General features: G+C 41.4%; 1 protein-coding gene across 1 annotated transcript; it reads left to right on the forward strand.

The window, feature by feature from the left end:
* Positions 1-843: 843 nt before the first annotated feature.
* LOC133489186 (SLIT and NTRK-like protein 5) lies at positions 844-6,641 on the forward strand. The gene is made up of 2 exons (XM_061798032.1): positions 844-1,621; positions 2,940-6,641. The coding sequence occupies exon 2, from the start codon at positions 2,998-3,000 to the stop codon at positions 5,623-5,625; it is 2,628 nt and encodes an 875-aa protein (XP_061654016.1). The 5' UTR covers positions 844-1,621; positions 2,940-2,997; the 3' UTR covers positions 5,626-6,641.
* The last annotated feature ends 11,216 nt before the right edge of the window (positions 6,642-17,857 follow it).

Below are 17,857 nucleotides of genomic sequence, written 5' to 3' on the forward strand. Positions count from 1 at the left end.
GAGTCTCCAATCAGAATCAGAATCATCTTTATTTGCAAAGTAAATCAAAAACACACAAGGAAAATGTCTCCAGTAGTTAGAGCCGCTCTAGTACGACAACAGACAGTCAATTGACAGAGAATACTTTTGAGACATAAAGACATTGAAAAAACAGTCACCGAGCAAAAAAAGGTTGCTAGTAATCTGGTAATGCCGGTACAATTTTATTTTGATTTTTTTTTTCCAACCTATCATGCACATTTTTGGGATATGCGAGGAAACCGGAGTACCTTTAGACAGATAGATGAGATAGATTATTAGTTTAATTTAAAAAATACACAGTGCTATATGATTAATATTCTGTCTAGGTGATTACCAATTCTAAAGTTCAACGGTACAGAGCCATCCTTGCACATAAACGGAAAGGAGTTCGTTGATGTGAATGGTTAAAGAAAAGTTCGAACTTGGATGAAAGAGTACCTGGAAAACATGCAAACTCTACACAGAAAAGGCCAAATGTGAGTTTCGCACCTTGAACCTCCTTGCTGTGAATTGCCACTGTGCTGCCCTCTGCAGTTCTTTCTTGAAGAAAATCATTTAAAGTATTATGGTCTGTAAAATGAAGAGCAGCTTTGGCCTCGACAAGCATTGGAATGCGGTTTAAAATTAAAAAGCAAGCATTGCATTAAAGCACGCTAATTTTAAAACAAAAAAAGACATGTAAAGATCGTTTCCTCTTTCATCACTGTGCCGCCCCCTATGGGTGCTCTTTGAAACGCCCCTCCTTAACTTTCTCCCTCCCTTCCCTAAAACGTACCCCCTTATAGACGATTGCATTAAATCGCTTTTCATTTCCTTGCCATGGCAGCCGTGCGAATGGAGGATTTGTGCCTTTGGTGCACCCTCTTCTGTTGCCACACGCGGTAACTCTTCCATGATGCGTTTGGCGCTTTAGATGTTGATGAGCGTCACCAGTTTGCGGCAAACCAAACAAGTGCCACCAGTTGCAACGTTGACCGAGGAGCTCCAAGCTGGAGGAAGAGGATTTGTGTATCCTTGCACGGACCCATGAACTGAATTAAACGCCTTATGCTTGGCGTGAGGGGGCAAAAGTGCACACTAAGACTCGGGCTGGTGCACGCCGCAGCACCAGTGGCAGCAGACGCGGAGGAAGGGAAGGAGGGAGGGAGGGAAAGATTCGTGCTTCTCCCTGCGTGCACATGAATGAAAGTCACGGCGCTGGTCTCCTCTAATGTGGGATTACTGTGCTTTTTTTCCTCTCCCCCTTTTCTTTCGTTTTCCCACAAACTACATATCATCCCCCCCCCCCCCCCCCCCCCAGTGTCTCACAACTTTGGCTGTGGCCTTATTTAATATGACACTGCTATTTTTTTTTGCTGGAAGAAGACTGGAGACAATATCCGCGCGCCAGCTGACTCGTCAATGAGACTGTGTTATGGAGCTAAACGAAGAGGAGACTTGAATTTTAAGGATTCTCCTGCAGCCGACACCGGGGTGGTGTACCAATATCCATGTTTGCACCAAGACCGGAGCCCGAAGAAGGGCTATGGGCGTGATATATTTTTCATTTAAATTTTTGTTGTTGTTGCCGGATGCGTTGGCGTTTACAAGCATCTGCACGGTAAGGGGATTATTATTAACCCAACGAGACATAAGGCTTTCGAATGAGCCGGATCTGTCCATGGTCCTGAAATGGCTTGAAGTTGATTGCTGTGTTAATATAGGTGTGTGCAGTAGAAATAATGTTCTCTGTGTTATGCCCAAAGCAGTTTTACGCATTGCAAATTGTACACACACACACACACACACACACACACACACACACGCACACGCACTAACACCCACCCACCCACACACACACACACACACACCCACACACACGTACACGCATACGTTTGACAAGGATGTCATGATTCACCGAATATAAATCCACATCGACGGGTAGCACATAAATGCCAAGTGCATGTTGCTGGTGTGTGAGACGGCGCAGATTTGGGGATGTTTGTTGCGCTGGTGTGTGTTAAGCTTTTGTGTTCTTTTAAGGAGGAGGGGAAGGGGTGATGTGCGTGTGTGTGTGTGTGTGCGTGCGTGTGTGTGCGTGTGTGTGTGTGTGTGTGTGTGTGTGGGTGTGTGTGTGTGAGAGAGAGAAGGCGAGAGGGAGAAGGAAACAACCTAGGCTTCTATAAAAGCAGATCTCAGCTAGATTACAAGATTGGAAAATTATTTACCTCCTTAATATTATGCAGTGGGATAAATGATTTGCCTTTTGATTGACTTCTTTTTTTTTTTTTTTTTGCGAAACAACTAGCAATAAACGAATCCTGGCGTTTCTATCCCTAGATTATTTTTTAAAATGGTCACCCCAGCCTATTTGTCAGATCAGATCAGATTTTTTTTTTTATGTTGCTTATCTTTGGAACATTGCTGGCACCTTTAAATTCAGGATGGGGTTATACGACAAGATCCCTCCCTCTGATGTCTGGTATGCGTGATGAGTGATAAATCTTTCGGCGATGGGGGTTACGATTGTGCTCTTTATTTGAAAAACTGAATAATATATCGTGTCTATACAGTATAATTAAAAAATATCTGTCTGGATGGATAGCCCCTCACACAAGTCGTCTTATAGTATGACATTTTAGCTGACAGGTCTTATTATGTCCTCTTATCCGATATACAAAAAAAAAATGCACAATGTAACAACTTCATTACGTAGCATTTTTATATAATATGGTCTGAGTATTACTATTACGCATATGTGCTTTGAGTTTTGGGGAACGCTTAAAAATCAAACCACATGCTTTGGCTGCATAATGAACTAACGTGAGTAGGCCAGCTTTAGTTTGGTCACGGAGGTGTATTTGGGGCAACTTGTGCTTTTAATTGTGACACTTGTACATGTGTAAAACAGCACCCATCCTTTTTCTTTCCTTCTCTAGATGACACCTTATACTGACAACGTACTTGAGTGAGCTGGGGCACCTTCTCCCAGGAAACATGCATATCTGGTCCCTGAATATAATCCTTGTGATTGCATCATCTCTGAGGCTGATCGAGATGTATGACAATTACGGGGAAATCTGCCGCAACCTGTGCACATGTGAGGAGAAGGAAGGCATCCTCACCGTCAGCTGTGAGAACCGTGGAATCATCAGAGTGACGGAGATCAGCCCGGTTCACTTTTCCACGTACCACCTCCTGCTGACCGGAAACTTGCTGAAAAAGCTGTCGGTCAATGATTTCATCAATTACACTGGAGTGGCCATTCTGCACTTGGGGAACAATGACATTTCAGAGATCGAATCAGGTGCCTTCAATGGACTCCAGGGATTAAAGAGGTTGCACCTGAATAACAACAAAATTGACATTCTGAGAGATGACACGTTTGCAGGACTGGAGAGTTTGGAATATTTACAAATTGATTATAATTACATCAGCAACATTGAGCCCAACACTTTGGGCAAACTGCAGCAATTGACGGTGATGATTCTGAACGACAACCTGCTCTCTTTCTTGCCCCCTAACATCTTTCGCAATGTCCCTCTTACGCACTTGGACCTGCGGGGGAACCGGTTAAAAATATTTCCGTACATCGGCCTCCTAGAGCACATGGACAAGGTTGTGGAATTACAGCTGGAAGAGAATCCATGGAACTGCTCATGCGAGCTGATTGCTCTAAAGGCCTGGCTGGAGAGTATTGCTTACACGGCTCTGGTGGGAGAAGTAGTGTGTGAGACACCCTTCAGGCTGCACGGGAGGGACCTGGATGAGGTGTCCAAGCAGGAATTGTGCCCAAGGAGGCCCCAAGAGGACTCGGTAAGGCCTGCGCCCCCTAGCAGCACCAACGGATATTACCAGACCACACCGGCTGCCGTCACAGCCTCTGCCACCTCATCTGCTGTCTTTCGGTCCTCTTCCAGACCTACCAAGGGCACGCGACAATTTAACCGAACTAGGTTAAAGCCCACTACTCGACTCCCAGGCGGTAGCCCGTACAACTATGGCCCCATCATTGCTTTTCAGACCAAATCGCCTGTGCCTTTGGACTGCCCCACTGCCTGCACGTGCAACCTGCAGATATCTGAAATTGGACTCAATGTCAATTGCCAAGAGAGAAAGATCGAAAGCATCTCTGACCTGAAACCCAAGCCATACAATCCGAAAAAGATGTATCTCACTGGAAATTACATCCCCGTGGTACGGAGATCAGATTTTGTCGACGCCATTGGATTGGATTTGCTTCACCTGGGAAACAACAGGATAACTGTGATCCATGACAGGGCTTTTGGGGATTTAGCAAATCTGCGTAGGCTGTATTTAAATGGTAATCTCATGGACAGGCTCACAGGGGAAATGTTTTTTGGGTTGCAGAACTTGCAATATCTTTATTTAGAGTACAATAAAATCAAGGAGGTTGATGTGGGCACATTTCGCTACCTTACCAATCTCCAGCTGCTATTTCTCAATAACAACATCCTAAAAACATTACCAGTGGGCATTTTTTCCAGCCTCTCCTTGTCTCGACTTAATCTGCGCAACAACCATTTCCAAAACCTGCCTGTAAATGGTGTTTTGGATCAGCTCAAGCTCCTGTTGCAGATAGATCTCTTTGAAAACCCCTGGGACTGCTCCTGTGATATAGTGGGAATGAAGATATGGCTGGAACAGCTCAGTGCAGGCACCGTTGTCAATGAGGTCATGTGCGAGACACCCAAACGCCACACAAAAATGGACCTTCGCTCAATCTCGTCCGAGAAGCTGTGCCCTGACTACTCTGACACCTATGTCTCACCAACCTCCCATACCGAGGAGCCATTAGACGACCGGGTCATCCCTACGGATGCCCCACACAAGTTCAACTCCCCCAGCAGCACTGTCCCCCTCTCAGTCCTAATCCTGAGCCTCTTGCTTGTCTTCATCATGTCAGTCTTTGTGGCAGCCGGTCTTTTTGTTGTGGTGATGAAGAAGCGCAAAAAATCCCAGAGTGACCGCACTAGCACCAATAACTCTGATGTTAGCTCCTTCAACTTGCAGTACAGCCTCTACAGCAACCGTTCAGGCCCAAAAGTGAAGGCACCAGCCGGTCACGTCTATGAGTACATTCCGCATCCGATGGGTCACATGTGCAAAAATCCCATTTACAGATCAAGGGAAGGAAATGCAGTGGAGGATTACCGTGACCTTCACGAGCTCAAGGTGACTTACAGGTGTACCCCAGATGAGGAGAGGAATCGTAGCATGATGAGGAGCCCTGCGTACAGCGTTAGCACTATTGAACCACGGGACAACCCCTCTCCGGTCCAGGATGCGGACCATTTCTTTAGGGGGATCCTTGAGGCTGATAAGCAGTCCCCACATCAGTCGATCACATCTCTCCCAGTGGGGCCAAATTTAGAGTACAAGTACACAGGCCCTGTGTCATATACTTACAACCCCAATTTTGATGTCAGGCGCCAGTTCTTGCACCCAGACAGGATAAGAGAAACGGTGCTCTATGGCACCTCACCTAGTACTGTTTACGTGGAGCCCAACAGAAACGAATACTTGGAGCTAAAAGCAAAACTGCAGTCTGAGCCTGATTACCTCGAAGTTCTTGAGAAACAGACCACCTTCAGCCAGTTCTAAGCCGCAGAGTCATTCATGCAATGAAGCATTTTGTCCTATTTTAAACGCTTCGGGAAACTCAGTTTCTTGGGTGCCTTGGCACAAACAAGGACAAGCAGGAGAAAATTGGACCAGTCCTACGGGGTGTGCCGAACAATCTTCTTTTATTTGTGCAACATGACTAGTATGGCGAATTAATACGATTGCTAACTAATGATGCAAATTTTATTTTTATATAGCAATGATGACAAATTTGAAGTGTATAGGAATACCCAGCTTCAAATTCAGGAATATAACCATGCATAGGGTATATTGTCAGAGTCAGAAAAAAAAACATGTTGATCCAATCACTCCTGGACAAAACAAGGAAAAAAAAATACAAACAAACAAGTAAACAAAAAAAAAACACTGTACAGCAGATGACAAAACTGTGTAGAATGATTTCCTGCTGTAGTCTGTAAGTAAGTATTTATTGATATAAACTGCCATGTCTTTTCAATATCAAATTTTTGATTCTACATCAACATAACCTGTCTCATCATACATCACCATTTTCTGGAGGAAGAAAAAAAAAGGCATTTTTTTGGGAGTTTCATTTCCAGTAGCTTGGCATTGTAAAGTGGCTTTCTAGTTTTTGAGGGAAGTGGCACACCCCTAATATATATATATAAAAAAAGACTGTGTCATTTGATGAGAAAGAAGAAAAAAAGTGTCTTTGTATGCTTTCTGCACTTTTCTGGAATTAGAAGGCAAGTTCACAAGCTCTCATATAAAAGGAGATTATTATATTAAAATGAATTGGGGTATTCATTCTTAATATATAGTTATCTAAAAAAAAAATCCTAAATGATATTTGAAGTTTTGATTATGTTGTGTAATGATGCTATTTTAGTCTATGTAACACCTATTTTTATACAAGCATTGGCAGAATCTCTATCCCTTATCGAGTCTATGTTTTGAATTGCTTTGCATTTCTTGCACTATATTGACCAAACTATGTTGTTGTCATCAAATAAACATGATGTCGGTTCTCATGATATGAGTGGTGCAAGGTTGTTGGTGATAACGTGAGGAGCTGGGGGGTACATTGGGTTACTAAAAGGCCCACATGTATTATACAGTATGTAAGTATGGACTCCAAGGTAACAATTTGTACCTTTGCCAGGTACCCAAAGGGTTCCGGAATGTTCTCAAACTGAAAGGACAAGTACCAAGGTTATAAAAGCGGTACTTTGAGGAAATAATTTGCTGTGACAGACCCATGTGCCCCTAAAGTTTCATACTGGACTATTGCTGTCAATGTAAATACTGCCATTGTCAAGTGTGGATGTGGAGTGAGCCTCAAGCAACTTGTAATAATCAAATAATCCAGTAACCTAATACAAATGGACCTTGACTACGTTGTGGATGGATGACGATATACAGTTGTATCTGTGATTCACTCAGGCGCATCAAGTGTTGCACTGAGGTGTGGAACCATGAATTCCAATTAATGAGTGTGATGTCAAGCTTAATACGCAAGAGCATGGCAAGTTCATGGGAGCAGATGTTAGATGAAGTTTGATTTTTATTCTTTTAAATAGAACCAAATAACAATTCACTGCCTCTGGATTCAGAGTTTGCTGCTTTTACAGCATACTCTATTTTAATTCAATGTGTAAACATCCTGTGCTTGGGGTTTTTGGAAATGAACTGAGAAAGTAGTTGACCCACTTAAATTCAATACATAAGTAGTTTTATAAAAATGCAATATGCAAATGTAACAAGCAGGAATTATTTGAATCCTGTCGGCTATTTCTCTGAACGTCAGTTTTCCTTTGTTCAGCATGGCCTTTGTGTAGCAAATGAGCCGCCATCTTTTCATGAATGGCCCGAAGAGAGCAGAAGGCACCATTTGTGAGATGAGGAGTCCTGGAACTGAGTGTAACTGTAGACATGTCACAGACATGTAGCAGGGGCAGTGAATCATAGCCAGGATGTGTGTGTGTTTGTTTTTGTGTGCATGTGTGTGTGCTTGTGCGTGTCTGTCTGTACGTGTGTCGGCCTTTGAGATCATTTTGGCTGACAGATTCTGATGTGGAAGCATTTTTGTTTCATTATACTGTATAGTTACAATCTTTTATTGCTAATGTGCAATTCCTTGAAAAATAATGGATGCTGTTCAAAATGTGACAGAGGTTAAAATTTGTAAGATTTGATCATCATAGAGTTTTGGAGAGGATGAAATGTTAAAAGGAAACAAAACATAATCTGTGAGTCTGTGTGCACATGTGTGCCAGCCTGAAAGTCAAGCTTTATTACTGTTATTAGCAAGTGACCTGACCACAGTTGTGGGGACATTGCAATTAATGTGTGTGTGTGTGTGTGTGTGTGTGTGGAGTCCTGCCAGTTAAAATAATGCTTTTAATCAGCCAATGGGCTTTTTAGGTCTTAACATAAATGGAGGCACAAAAGGCAGTTTTATGATCCCCTTCCATTAATCTCTCAAAAGCTTTGAGTTTGTTTCGCCGTTCCGTTGTGTTGCTCTCCAATATAGTCAGTGGTTCCAATGGTTTAGGAATAACTGCTACAGAGTGAGACTTTATTATTTGAAAAACACTTAATCCCCTCGAAGAAAACTATAGCCTGCGGTGAAATATGCGAGTGTTGCCTCATGCAAAATAAGAGCCCCATAATGCAAAGCATGTATGCAGACTAATGCAGGCTAAGTTAGCTCTTTTCTAGTGTTCCAAGAAAACACTTGTTGTGACTCTTGAAGATCCAAGAAGCGGGAAGAAACAAACCATTTTTCATTATTACACTTCACTTTTTGGAAACATACCATACGAGCCGTGTTGGCTCGAATACTTGAACTCTCAGCCAGTCATGTTGCAACATACTAAAAATTCCAGGCTAATTATATCTATTCATCCATTTTCTGTACCGCTTTATCCTCACAAGGGTCGCGGGCATGCTGGAGCCTATCCCAGCTATCTTCGGGCGAGAGGCAGGGTACACCCTGAACTGGTCGCCAGCCAATCACAGGGCACATATAAACAAACAACCATTCACACCTAAAGGCAATTAAGAGTCAATCATTCAATCAACCTACTATGCATGTTTTAGGGATGTGGGAGAAAACCGGAGTGCACAGAGAAAACCCACACAGGCACGGGGAGAACATGCAAACTCCACACAGGTGGGGCCGGGATTTGAACCTGGGTCCTCAGAACTGTGAGGCAGATGTGCTAACCAGTCAGTCACCGTGCCGCCAGCTAATTATATTATAATTCAAATCTTGTTTGGCAGCTACTTGTGTTTGTGGTGAATCAGCTTGATGCAGCACACGTACAAAGGGCTAAATTAGCTGCATGAGATGCTAGTGAGAAGTCGGGCCTTCTCTGGGCCCCTGCGTTGTGGCTTTAGGTAACCATTAGCCAAGTGCACAATGTTGGTAGGTTACTTATTTATGTGTGTGATGTGCTTTAGAAGTGCACATTCAAAGATAAATTGGTAATCCATTTGAAGCAGCTCGGAACCAACAAAAACTATAATTAAGGCTATATGTATAATGCAGGTCTTAGTGCCCAATTCTGAATAAGTGGCCTAAACCACTTTTTTACTCTCTATTACAGAAATTTTATATGCATGCTCAAAAGACAGATAAAAATAAGAACTATATTAAACACATCACACAACATTCTGTTTGGTCTGGACTGAATTTGCTCCGCAAACTTAGTCAACGCTATTTACATATTTAGTGTCCTTAACAAATCACAGCGTCCACTGTAGTTTTTATTGGACAAACATTTGTGTATATACAGTCATGGAAAACAACTGTTAGACCACCCTTATTTCTTCAGTTTCTTCTTCATTTTTAATGCCTGGTCCAACTAAAGGTGTATTTGTTTGGACAAATATAATGGTGACAACAAAAAATAGCTTATAAGAGTTTAATTTAAGGGCTGATATTTAGCCAGTTTCCATAGTGTTGTTGGTAGTAACCAATACAATTACGCTTCAGCATGTGAAATAGGAATTATGGAATCTGCTGCATTTTTGTCGTTTTTATTATATTCTTCAGGGAATACAGTGTTCCTTCATTTTTCGCGGTTAATGGGGACCAGAACCCCCCGCAAAGGGTGAAAAACCGCAAAGTAGGATTTGCCCCCCACCCCCTAGGAATTTTCGTGGCTGTATATGTGGGTACCAGAATGTTTAAAATATGTAAACAGTATTTATACTTTACATATTTGAGACAAAGATTACAACAGCACACGTATTTACTTAAATCTTTAATTACAAAACCTTATAGAGTAATTAACATTTATTATACAGTAATTAACATTCATCAACATTGCCTCCTGAGAGAGGCGAAGAGGCTTGTGTTGATGATGCTGATGGTCATCATCTTCTTCCTCTTGGACGCTTCGGCGGCATTGTAAGGGCTTGCTTAACTAATCAAAAAAATTATCGCTTAAACAAAAAAAAGTTATTGCGAACACAACATCGTGGACGAGACTGGCGAGACACAACAAGGGAAGATGCTGGGTGAGGCTGCGATGATGCGCGAGCAATCAGCTCACGGGATAAATCCACTCGTGCTCTGTTTGGTCGATGTCGCGCCGGGAACCAATCACACGCCTTGTATGAGTGCCCGTACAGTACAGCCATGTATAAAGCCTCTGAGTCAACTGATCTCTTTGTTTGGCATGCATGGAAACCTTCTTTCTAGTGCATCAACATGAAACAACGCGTCTTTCCGCAATATGGCTGCCGATATGGCTGTATTTAAAAAAAAAAAATTTATGAATATTTTGGAAAAACCCGCGAAGCATTGAAGTCGCAAAACATGAAGCGCGAAGTGGCGAGGGAACACTGTATACCTTTAGTGGTGCCAGGCATTAAAATGAACAAGAAATTGAAGAAACAAAGGTGGTCTATAATTTTTTTTTCCATGACTGTATGTATTCTATCGATGCATTTCCATTACTCAAGCTTGTAAGGATGTGGTTTATTTGATCTGTCCATGCACTCTACTGGCATGTTGGCAGATGATTCCCCCCAGAGAATATTGTGCATCTGAACTGGGCTGGATGGGATACAAATAAAAAAATAAAAATAAATAAATAAATAAATAAAACACGAAATGAGGTCACTGGAACCGTGTCGTGTAAATCCACCCTAAAAGATATTACCACTGTTAATTTACCTCATTGCGATGTTAAAATGTGCTTGTACAGTCTCCTGGGATGGCAGCCATATGTACTGTATGCATGATAATGAAGCTAATACCGGCCTCGATGGACACACAGGCGAGGTGGACACATTCGATATGCTTCAGTGTCTGCCCACCACTCACTTGCCATCCTGATCTGAGCCATTGAGTTCAAAGCCAAGCGGGTAATTGAGAGGGCAGGGATGGCATCTGACAGGCTCCGATGGCTCCCATGATTACTTTAATCAAAGTGGTTAATGGAGATCCTTCAGGCATGCAAAAATGCGCAAATGTTCATCAGCACTCAACCGACTTGGAGCCGTAGTGAAAGCAGCGTCACGTCGCAGTTCTCAACTCGAACTGGCCAACATGCCGAACAGCTACTTTTAATGTTTCAACTTTCTGTTCAACACTCGGCAATTGATAAACCGTTTGCACTTGTGTGCATGACGTGAGGCCTCTTTGGTTTTATCTGTATTGTCATAAGATAATGATTTATTTTGCCAACAATATTTAACGCCATATGACTTTTTCTCCTAGAATTCTGAAAGATTATTTTTTTTTGGAATGAATATCTCCCTAACTGCTTTCCAATTTATTTCCAAATATAACATATTGGGGCCAAAATATTGTCTTTTAGACACAGCATACACAAGATAATAGCCTAACTGACTCCTAATATCATATGAGCCTCTTGTATGTGTCAGTCTACGCAAGGAATCTGTTTTATATTATCCCCCGCTTACATGGGATATCTGCCTTATCTCTTGAATGTTAAGATACAAATCTTGTAATGAAGCCTCTTCTCTACCCTTTTTCTCAATATTAGAAATTAGAAATGTTTTTTACTTCTGGCAAGGCTTGCCATATGATACAGAACAAGAAATGGAGCATCTCGCACCGAGTGGCCTATACAATATGTCATTTTTGCAGCTCGTGCAAAAATTGTACAATAATTGATGAGAACCACATAGTAACTTTCAATTGAATCTTGGTTCTCTATGCTATCAATATGTCTGTTCCATAAATTCATGTGCCGTGTCATCACTTTTATTTTTCACTTCTTGTCGAGCTCGCTGAAAAGGCAACACCACACATTTCCATGGTGACGACTTGCTCACGACAGGCTGTGTTGAATGTTGAATTCAGTGTGTCGCTTATTATTTGCCCCGCAGGTTTATTCAGTTTTCGTCAGAAAGAAGAAGCATTTGCTTGTCGAAGCCAGCATACAGTTAGATGCTCCGTTGTTATTGGCAGAATGGGCCTCCGTAGAGGTTTACAATGGCTTTGCACATACCTGAGTAAGTGGGTGGCTTGCGAAGCGGGTGGGGCGGATGCCACTCAGGCTTTAACAGGCCTTCGATTTACTGTATGATTCCATTGGTTTTCTCTCTCGCTCTCTGTGAACATGCATGACTCCTCATCTGCCCCCATTTTGTTTCTATCTCTGTTCCTTTCAAAGCGCAGCAAGGGCTGTGCGTCAGGAATTAGAGTGCACGCTGGGTGAGGACTCGCATAATAAAACAGCATGATGCAGGAAAAATGCTTTTAGTCACAGGAATGTGAACGTGCAAACAAACTTTGGAGGGCAAAACAACAGACAACTCCAACAGTGTTGCTTGTTTTCAACTCATGAGACGCAGTGAGATGTTCTACAGCTTGTGCTGGACTAGAACTTATTTTTCCACGATGCACCTTCTCCATCATACCTATTAGCACAGTAGCGAAAAAAGTGTTAGCAAAATGGGTCACTGAAAACAAGCTATCTTCTGATTTGAATTCCATTAATTTGATTGCGCATTCAAATTAATTTCTACTATATTTACATCTTGCTCTCTCTCTTTTTTTTTTTTTTCCGCACACAACCTTCACTTTCCACTGCCTCCGACAGGAGCTGCTATGATTTCATTTCATGCAGCATGTTATAAATTAGAGTAATCAACCAATCCCCCTACCAAATTGCGTCATTAAATACAAGTATAATAAATACAAATATTAGAATTCTAAAACAAACAGGGATGCAAGACACTATGCATTTGTTCTGATTTTCGACGCGCAATGGTTATAACAGAAGGAATTAGCAGCAAATGAAACCACAAGAGATTCCAAACTCATCTAACTGTCAAGACATGATTATAGACTCCACATGTGTGGGGTGTCGTGGGACTATATGCTCATTGAATTAAACCAAAATTAAACCATTAGCGGGGTGGAATTAATCTAACCAACTGGAATGTGACATGTGACCATGATATCATTTTTATCACAGATTATTTGAAGGGGCAATTATTATTATTCTTATTATTATTATTATTATCCATCCATCCATTTTCTGAGCCGCTTCTCCTCACTAGGGTCGCGGGCGTGCTGGAGCCTATCTCAGCTGTCATCGGGCAGGAGGCGGGGTACACCCTGAACTGGTTGCCAGCCAATCGCAGGGCACATAGAAACAAACAACCATTCGCACTCACAGTCATGCCTACGGGCGATTTAGAGTCTCCAATTAATGCATGTTTTTGGGATGTGGGAGGAAACCGGAGTGCCCGGAGAAAACCCACGCAGGCACGGGGAGAACATGCAAACTCCACACAGGCGGGGACGGGGATTGAACCCCGCACCTTAGAACTGTGAGGCTGACGCTCTAACCAGTCGGCCACCGTGCCGCATTATTATTATTTATTATAAAATTTTTATTACTGATCAGAACTTCAATTAAAAACAAACAAAAGAATTGTTCCAGTTGGTCCGCAAAACACATTCCATTTGGAAGGATCGCAAAGCTTTCAAAGGCAGACGTTGAATAAGACATGAATTAAATGTAATGTTACAGTGCTGTAACATAGAGTATGTTAAAGTATGTAATTGTTATGTTAATATGTTCAAAAAGCACAAACATATTATTGGCTGTTGCTATGATGACCCCAGATCAGCCACTTTAGTTATTAATATTGCTGGAGCTACCTGGACACCGGTCGATATATTTGCCACACACTTAAAAGACCAGAAAAGGTTTACAAACTGCAATACAAACTAGTTTTACATGTATTCACTTCTTACAGTTGTGACTCTTCTGTCACCACCTCTGCTTTAATCATCGATGTTTTAGTAATAACATCCCATTAAACAAAATTACATTCTTATTATAATATTGAGTGCAAGTTAAATACGTACGTGGCCTGTGTTTGGCAAAAGCCAATCAGCAATGTTGGCACTAAATTAATTTTTTTTCCCAATCCTCTAAACAACAACCATATTTAATCAGCATTATTGTCACTTTAATGCACCTGTGGCATGAAGTAACTATGTGGTTTGTCAGTTAAATAAATCATTATCCCGCCTTGCAGCTGCTATTTGCTCCTCTCATCTTAGCACGCTCCCTTATCCCGCTTAACGCTTCCACCGCCCTGAACTGAAGCAATTGTATTTCCTTTGCATTCAACTGGATGAAATTAATTATGCATATCAAGATACAGTAATTGCATGCCACTGTGCCTTAAACATCCATTTGTGTTTGAAAACCTGCTAGTAACTTTTAAATGAAAACGTGATTTCAAATAAGGATAATGTTCAAGTGGTATGGAAATTGGGGTCCCTTTGGGTTCCGGCTTAATTTGAAAATTCAAATAATCAATTTGTGCCTTTTAGATTACTTCTGTTGTGATAATTAAGAGTTAGAATTAGGAGTTCTATCAAAACCAAACTATTTTCAAAGTAATTTTTGTAGCTTTCAGGTTGTTTTGCAGACATAGCACATCAATGAAACTCATCACTGCGTTTCCACGAGAAAATGGTGGTGATAAAAAGCCTTTTCAATTGATGCAACAAAAGAGGTCCTCGGTATCTTGACTGCGTTGCCGAGAGCGGCTCATCAAGACTACTTTTGTGTCAATGAAAAATGATGTTTACTTGAATGGTCATCTTTTTCATGACCTTTGTAAACTTAGTTACCATTCTATTGTTGCAATCAAAACTGTTTTTGTTCAGAAAGGATCAGTTGACCTTTTCGCTCCATGAAATTCTGCATTGATTTTGATATTTGCTAAAAGCATTTTTTTTATATCTCTACTATTCTGGATGTTCACGTTGGGATTTAAAATTTCACAACATGGAAAAAGCACCTGGCCATTAAATATACAGGAAGGGAAAATAATATACAGTATGATGCGGTCTACCTTTTACAGCTATAGTAGCTTCCAGGTACATTTTGGAATATATCTTTGGGATTTATTCATCCATCCATCCATCCATCCATTTTCTGAGCCGCGTATCCTCACAAGGGTCGCGGGAGTGCTGGAGCCAATCCCAGCTATCATCGGGCAGGAGGCGGGGTACACCCTGAACTGGTTCCCAGCCAATCGCAGGGCACATATAAACAAACAACCATTCGCACTCACATTCACACCTACGAGCAATTTAGAGTCTTCAATTAACCTACCATGCATTTTTTTGGATGTGGGAGGAAACCGGAGTGCCCGGAGAAAACCCACGCAGGCACGGGGAGAACATGCAAACTCCACACAGGCGGACCTCAGAACTGTGAGGCTGACGCTCTAACCAGTCGTCCACCGTGCCGCCGGGATGTATTCATTCAATCAAAAAAGCATTTGTAAGGTCAGAGTTCACTGATGTACGACGAAAGAACATGGCACACAATCTCAATTGGAGATTGAGGTTTTATTGGGGTGAGCTAAGGCTCCAAACTTCTTCCACAACTCATCAAGTCATACCTTTAAAACCTTTGAATTGTTCACTGAAGCACAGTCATGCTGGAACCGAAAAGGGCTAATTGTTGCTACAAAAAAACTGTCCAAAATGTCTTTTGGTAAAATGAATAATTACGAATCCGAAGGAAAAATTGGCATTGCCCAACTACGGATTGAAAGACTAATTGATTAAGAGATGGGACCCAAGACATTTGTCCACGTAGCGTATATTTGTGCAAACATATGTCAATATAATAGCTTTTTAGAATTGTAATCCTGACTGATGAGTGACCCTGGTGTCCTTTTATCAGCAGTAAAAGCTAAAGGTCCTGCACTAAACTGCTTTGCCTGTGCACAAACTCCTGGAAAAAAAGTGGGGTGGGTGTATCGATCCTTTTGTTGCTTAAGGCTAATTATCTACTCTCCTGCAAGTTCCTGTTATTGATGTTCTGCCCCTCTTCCCTGCTCATCACACTGATGTTGTGTGCTTAAAAACTCCTTTGATTTAGATATAATATGGGAAGCAAAGGCATGAATAGTTCAAGTTGTTAAATAAACCAAATCTCTACAAATTTACATGGTCAACGTCACCGTTTGCATTAGTGACAGAGGGGAGTGTGGTGAATCTTTACCCTGGCACGGACAACCCTGCTTTTTGGGACAGTTTCGCATTGGCCACCATAGGGCATTTATTTCTTCCATCTTTTACAGCAGCACTAATAGAATAGAAATTAATACGAGGCCTGGTTGTTATTAAAACGTGACTCCCACTGGAAAGCCCTTGGCAGAGTGTTGTTGCGGTAAACCCGGATGCCTATGAACTGACAAGCTTCCTTCCTCACGTGTCACATTCTCGCCTCTTTCACCCATCACCCTGCAAGGCGAGTGATTGATTTACTTTTTCCTGCAAGCTATGATAAGCAGCAAAGTCATTAAAGCAGGAGCCACCACATGCTAAAAAGCATCTTGCACACGCTATACTCATTATGTGCCACTCCTAATATTTATATAGATGAAACAGCCTCATAAAAGTTGAAATGAAAATATTTATTTTGATAGAATTTTGTGTGTTTAAAACACTAAGGAGATGGATGGCCACATTATGTTGTCGTTTGCAATTTTGCATTTAGCTTGGCAGCACAGTGCAACACCAATGGTCCAAAGCAACAATTCCAAATTTCACAAATACCTTCAGGAGAAAAAATTAAAAATCTAAATTTCCACCGCATGTATTGGGAGACTTCAGCATTACTTGTGAGATCTTCCATTCATTATGCATCTAAAAGATTGGCTAACTAGTGTGCTAGTTAATGTCTTTTCTTGGGCTTCTTCGTGATGCCAGCACTGAGCACAGAAGGATACAGATAATGGGCAAGAAGAAAAAGGGTTATTACAGACCGTAAATTTAACTCCTTGCAATGCAGGAAATTTAACTTACTTTTCATCTTGTGTGATACAATTCACCTCCAAAACACAAGTAGTCATCTCCCTCTGCATATTCGTCACAGCATTATTAATCCTCAAAGGGTAAGTATAAAAACACACACACACACACACACATACTAGCACACAAATAATTACGTAATTACGATACATGACGTCAAAAGCCGAAAGCAGCTGGTTTTAGTAATAGTGTTTAAATAGTAAAGCAGTGGGTGACTGGTGACGGGATTGTCAACTTGAAATGTTTACTTACAATTTAGCTGTACTCTCCTGGGCTAGCTCACTAGCTTCCCCATAGATTATTACATATTTTTTTAGTGTCTGTACCGGATTACGGTTAGTTAATTTTTAAAAATTTATCCTGAGCTCGTAACGTCGCTACATGTATTCCGTGACACCTGTCCAAGTTTTTTTTCCACGTACCCCCTGCAATGTACTCACTTACCCCTAGGGGTACGTGTACCCCTGGTTGGGAAACACTGCTTTAAGCAACGGCTATTTGAACACAAACAGTCTTCATGAAGACATACAATATAACAATACGCACAGGCATATTTTATTTATCCTCTATGGAAAAAAACACACATTACTGCAGCTTACTGAGCTGTGATGTCTCCATGTTCTTTTTAAGTCTGTATTATATTGCTGCCTGGTGGCCAAGGCATACATGCCAGAAAAAGCCACGCATCACAATAAATTAATCAGGATGCCTCAACTTTTTAATTATTGACATTCTATTTAATTATGTTATCACTGTATATTTATATAAAGTAATTATTATAGAGTGCGATTTTCATTATTAAAAAAAACATAAAAAAATATTTTAGGTTTGGCGCTGGAACAGATTAATGGCATTTCCATTCATTTGGAAAAGATGATTTCTGTTTTGCGTCATAAGCATGGTCACGGA

The sequence above is a fragment of the Phyllopteryx taeniolatus genome, chromosome 1 (genome assembly GCF_024500385.1).
Source record: "Phyllopteryx taeniolatus isolate TA_2022b chromosome 1, UOR_Ptae_1.2, whole genome shotgun sequence".
NCBI lineage: Eukaryota > Metazoa > Chordata > Actinopteri > Syngnathiformes > Syngnathidae > Phyllopteryx > Phyllopteryx taeniolatus.

What these genes read in the sequence shown, in the direction of transcription:
- LOC133489186 (XM_061798032.1), top strand. Translation starts at nt 2,998, where the DNA reads ATGCATATCTGGTCCCTGAATATAATCCTTGTGATTGCATCATCTCTG.